Genomic DNA, 5,623 nt, shown 5'->3' on the forward strand with positions numbered 1-5,623 from the left:
GGCTCCGGCCCGGGACGAAGCTGACGGCCGGCCGGCAGCCGCTCTCCCCCGCCCACCCTGTTGGAAGCTGATTCCGGTCGGTCGCTGCTTCCCCAGGCAGCGTGCGGGAGGGAGAGAGGAGAGAGCCCTACTCCTCAGGGATGGGCAGTGAGTAATGGGCAGCCTCAGGCTCCCCTTGGTCTGAAGAACCCTTAGTTCCGAGTGTTAGGCAGTGAGGCGACTTCAAAATGGCATAAGCGAGGGATGATGGAAATGAAAACAAGCCATCATTAAGCGATTCATTAGAAAATCTGTCTCTCCGCGTCCCTCTCTGTCTGCTATCTGTCTCCTACCTCCGCCACAATTACATATTGACTGGACGTGGCTGTCTAGTATCTCAGGATTCATATAGTTACTCTCCTTTCTATTATTTAGTACATTGCCCGTGAAAGAGACGGTGTTTTTGAAGAGGCAAAAAGTGAATGACCTAAATGGGGGGGGAGAAGGGGGGGAATATAAAAATGATCGCCCAAATATAAACACATCAATAAACAGGGTGCGCAACATCCTGCGAAGATCCATTCGAACTGCTCTCGTCTGGATTCTTTCTGTAGCATGTGTCTGGCTTTATATTTTAAATGGTAATCAGACCTCGGGAAGAATCCAGCGTTAACTAAAGCATTAGGAGTTGCAACCGCACAATCAATCCTCCCGGAGTGTCATTGCTCCCTGAGAGATTCTTCAGCGCAGCAGCGAGCATTTTATCTCCAGGAAATTTAAGTCCAGCCTGGCGTCGTGCTGGTGATGTTAGGCTGGAAGCAGCCTCCTTCCTCAGTAGTTCAACGCGAGAGGCACCAGGCCCCTTTACGGTTTCCAGTGATCCGTGATAAACAATAACACGTCTTTTATTTCTTAAAAAACGAGACAATCAAACAAAATGAGCAGAGCCTGAGCATAAAACACCGGGCTAGCCATGGCTTTATTAATTTCGTGAGACACATGGGCTGTGCGGGAAGGTGGGCAGGCATTGCTGCCGAAAAGCCCAACAGCGGTGAGAGGAGAGTTGCTAGTAAAAGCCTCATCTGGACACCGGTTCAGCCTAGGTATAATAAACATCAGGACCGCCGGGCTATTTTATAGCGGTGCGTGTGATAAGAGGGGAACAAAACTTGGAGCCAGTACCAGCCAAGCCCGCTCCTTCCCCTTCCCCTTCCCGGGAGCGCGGCTCCCGCCCAGGCGCGGGCACTCGCCCATGTGGAAGCGTGCGCTCCTGTGTGTATGGAAATCCATATTACACATTAATATACATCTATCTCCCAAATTCAGAGGTCGACCTGAGAGCAGCTCGGTGCATACGAAACCAGACGGGGAGGGGTTGCTGGGAAGGCCCGGGCTTCCATTGGCTGCAAGCGTCTGCCGTGGTGCGGGGGTATCTCTAATCATATTCAGCATGTTTTGCACAAGAAATGTCAGCCAGAAAGGGCTATCTGCTCCCTTCGCCAAATTATTCCACAACAATGTCATGCTCCGAGACCCCGGCTGCAAACTCGTTTTTGGTAGACTCCTTGATCAGCTCGGGCAGAGGGGAAGCGGCGGGAGCAGCAGGCGGAGGCGGAGGCGGAGGCGGCTACTACCCCAACAGTGGTATCTACCTGCCACAAGCGTCCGATCTGTCCTACGGGCTGCAAAGCTGCGGACTTTTCCCTGTTTTGAGCAAACGCAATGAAGGTACTTCTCAAAGCATGGTCCCCAGCTCGCACTCCTACGTGTCAGGGATGGAAGTGTGGCTAGATGCCCCCCGGTCCTGTCGCATGGAAGAGCCGGAGAGCCAGCAGGCCACCTCGTGCTCCTTCGCTCCAAGCATTAAGGAGGAGAACTCCTACTGCCTCTATGACTCAGAGAAATGCCCCAAGGGCTCGGCCGCCACAGACCTCGCTCCCTTCCCCCGGCTGAGCGCCGAGGTCAGCCCGGCCGGCAGCGGCGGCGGGGTCCCCGTCCCGGGCTACTTCCGCCTCTCCCAGGCTTATGGCACCTCCAAGAGCTACGGCGCGGGGCCGGCCGGGGCTACCCCCTTCCCTCCGCAGCCCCCCGGCCGCTTTCAGACGCCTCCATCTTTGCCTCCCGTCCCGGACGCAGGGAGGAAGGAGGACGAGGAAGGCTCCCCCAGTCCCTTGGCGTGTGTCTCCCAGAGGGAAGACGAGACTCAGGCTTCATCTTCCACCGCGGAGGAGCTCTCTCCAGCTCCGTCAGAGAGCAGCAAAGCCTCTCCCGAGAAAGAGCCCGTAGGTAAGCGAATGATGATGATGATGATGATTAAACCAAAAATAAAAAATATTTTTTAAAAGGGGAAAAAAAGCGGTTGAGGATCATAGTGGCATCGCGATGCGAAAGGAGGATCCCAGCAGCCCCGTGGGGCTGCCAAGAAGCTCTACTCAGAGTGACCTTCTGAACTTTGTAATATTCGGGCATGGGGTTGCCGTAAAAATTAATGTCCATCCTATAGTTTAAAACACTTAGAGCCTCCGCTCTGGGCAACTTTAGCCTGCATGCTGCTTAAACATATAGAAAAACAAGATCAATCTTTCCCCTGTGATGTGAAGGTGCCTACCAGATAACAGAGATGTTTGTAAAGCATCCAAAATAAGCAATAGGCAGTGCCAATAAATAAACCTATTAACGCGGTAAGTTATATTTTACGATCCAGAATGCTTTTCGGAATAGCAGCCGCGCTGAAATGTGCCATCTATGAACGGCTATCAAATTAGACTGATGAATGCACCGAGAATATCCTTCAGCATCTACACTAGATATCAGGGGCTTTATTTATTCATTTGCTTATCTTTTTTTTTTTTTTATTTCGGGTTCCCATAGGAAAAAAAAAAAAAAAAGTAAAAATCCACTTTCCTTGGCAGCAGACTTTTCTTGCGCTTCACTACGGCCGCATTTCAGATGTCCTGTTACTTCTTCAGGCGCCCCATTGCAAAATAATATCAAAACAAAACAAAAAAAGTGCTAGAGAGACGACCCCCAACCACGAAACACTCCGAACCATCGAAAGATCGGTGTTACTTCTTTCCCAGTCAGTTTCACCGGTGGGAATAAAAAGCCTACAATGAGAATTTTGTTTTATTTTTCTCTCCCGAAATGGCCGGAAAGGAGAAGGCCGGGGTGAAGGGCCTCGGGAAAGCAGGGGCAGGAGGCAAGGAGGCTGTGGCTCCTCAGCTCACCTTGTTTTCTTCTTCCAGAGAAGCTTACAAAGTTCAGATCCGCAGGGTTTGTTTTTTTGAAAGCAGGTGTCTGGGGGGAGAAAACCGAGGACAGGCCATTGACCAAGCCGACCCCCAGTAACAGTGGCCTCGGAGCGGCAGAGGGGGAGCAGGAAAAATCCTGTTGGGGGAGGGAGGGGGGGCGGGAGTCTGAGATGAACCCCCCAGCGGGGCACGCAGACCCGCCAGAGGCTGCCCGCCGCTTTCTGAGCAGAGGCAAATTTTCCCGGCCGGCTCCACGGCCTTTAGGAAACCGCTTTGAAGCTCTCGGTTCCCACAAGGACACCCCACATTCCAACTCCTCACAGCTGACGGATGAACCCCCTGCACACACCCGCAGATGCTCCTTCCACCCTCTCTCCCCAGCTCTTTGCCTCCTACCGCGCTGGTAACGTCCCTTTTTTACTTTCTCAAAACTAGGCAATTCAAAAGGAGAAAATGCAGCAAACTGGCTCACGGCAAAAAGTGGCAGAAAGAAACGGTGCCCCTATACCAAGCATCAAACTCTCGAGCTGGAAAAGGAGTTTCTATTCAATATGTACCTGACTCGTGAGCGTCGCCTAGAGATCAGCCGCACAGTCCACCTCACAGACAGACAAGTTAAAATCTGGTTTCAGAACCGCAGAATGAAACTGAAGAAAATGAACAGAGAGAATAGGATTCGGGAGCTCACAGCCAACTTTAATTTCTCTTGATGAAACTATAAACACATGGTTTAAAGAGCCAGTATCATTTTCCTAGGCTGTAGTCATCCGCACCTGTATGGATTAACGATTTTAGGCGTTCTCAATATGTCCTTAACCTCTTAAGAGCTACTTCGGGGAGGGGGGGGCGGACTGTAGCCACGCTAATGCACAAAATACCGTGCGTGAACCTCCCCGCTTCCTGCAGCCTTCCCCGAGGCCGGTTTGTTCCTTTAAGCTTTGAAACACAGAAATACCATTTCAGGAGCTGCAAATATCTTTCCTCTCATCTTTCCCTCTGAAAAGTAAACAAGCTCGGTTAAAGGCACATTCTTTTAAATTATAAGCCGTGTGACTTGGACTGTACATAGCTGCAGAATGAAGAATTTAAGCCTTGCCATATTTCTATATATTGGGAGCTTTTCCCTCCTCTGGTTTCCTTTTCTCCCCCCTCCCCCTTTTTCCTTCTAAAAGCAGGACTTACAATAATGAAATGCAGGCATCCTTTAAAAGGGCTTCACGGGAACGGGTGTTAAGAGCGATTTTTTTTTTTCGATTTTTTTTTTCTTTACCTTTAAAGTCAATATTACGGCTTTCAAATTGGCCAGGAAAATGAAATATCTTCTCTTTAAAGGTATAAAAGAGTTCGTGTTGGTCATGGACTAAATTATGACACTTACCTCTGAATTTCTCTCACTCTTTCTGGTTGTAGATATTTACTTAATGTAGTTTTGCTTAAATATGTGGAATTAGTGATTTTCTTTGTCTATAAATAATGTTACCGATGGTAACGCGTGACAAGCACACAGAAAACCCCTCTTAAGAAGAAAGTAGTCACTTTTTCCTCACTAATTTCACTTAAAAGTGTATATCCTGAACATCAGAAGGACTTTCTGAGCCAGAGTATGAGGTTGAGAGGGAACATATATGTTCGTCTTCCTTTATACTGTGAAGTTACATGCATTAAAGGGTCAAACATATAGGTGAAAAAAATTTAAAAAGGGAAAAAAAAAAGAAAGAAGGGGAAAAACTATAATTGCAGATATGTATAGATGTCTATTATTATTAAAATGCCGATACTGTTTTAAGCAAATGCATTCTATCGTTATTATAAATGTTAGTTCTAGCTATATCTAGTTCTTACCTTAAATCGGAATAAATTAATATTGTAATGCTGCTGTGCGTGAAAAATACGATGTTTATGTTCTCATAGAAGAATAAAAAATCGTGGAATTAATCCTTTTAATTTTACCTCTTTTTGTGGCTGTTTATCCTCAGGTTCTACTTTATGTCTTGGAGAACTTTTACAACAGGAATAGTTGCCTAAACCCCCTCCAATTACTTTAGGAATCTATTTAAATATTACCTAGACGGTCGTAATTTGTCTGGGCCATATAGCGATGGTGCTCTAAGGTTTGTCGGCTTTTGTTCAGTTTTATGACTTGCTAGTATATCTGGATTGTTGCTGTCTTGAACGAGTGGTTTCAGTTGACTGAGGAGCTGCATGAACTGAGGAAGCAAATTACCATTTCTTGAGGGTAGGGAAACGATTTTTATTTTTTATATATATCAAACACCTACAAATGTGCGGAGATCTTTAACTCCAGAGGTCCAGAGGACGTTTACAAAATTGTAGCTTTATCTCAGGGCCGAGAAGAAATCGTAAAGGTGAGCGCATGTTGGGGGGGGGGGGGG

The 5,623-nt window shown here is 47.7% G+C and overlaps 1 protein-coding gene across 1 annotated transcript; it reads left to right on the plus strand.

Moving 5' to 3' along the window:
- Positions 1 to 1,445: 1,445 nt before the first annotated feature.
- On the plus strand, positions 1,446 to 3,940 carry HOXA10 (homeobox A10). The gene is made up of 2 exons (XM_010007559.1): positions 1,446 to 2,265; positions 3,666 to 3,940. The coding sequence occupies exons 1-2, from the start codon at positions 1,446 to 1,448 to the stop codon at positions 3,938 to 3,940; spliced, it is 1,095 nt and encodes a 364-aa protein (XP_010005861.1).
- Positions 3,941 to 5,623: the final 1,683 nt, after the last annotated feature.

Source organism: Chaetura pelagica, unplaced genomic scaffold (assembly GCF_000747805.2).
Source record: "Chaetura pelagica isolate M959 unplaced genomic scaffold, ChaPel_1.0 scaffold10, whole genome shotgun sequence".
Lineage (NCBI taxonomy): Eukaryota > Metazoa > Chordata > Aves > Apodiformes > Apodidae > Chaetura > Chaetura pelagica.

Bases quoted from the DNA above. Each gene is read 5' to 3' on its own strand.
- HOXA10 (XM_010007559.1), top strand. From the start codon at position 1,446: ATGTCAGCCAGAAAGGGCTATCTGCTCCCTTCGCCAAATTATTCCACA. The intron at 2,266-3,665 runs GTAAGCGAATGA...TCTCAAAACTAG, and splicing joins TCCCGAGAAAGAGCCCGTAG to GCAATTCAAAAGGAGAAAAT.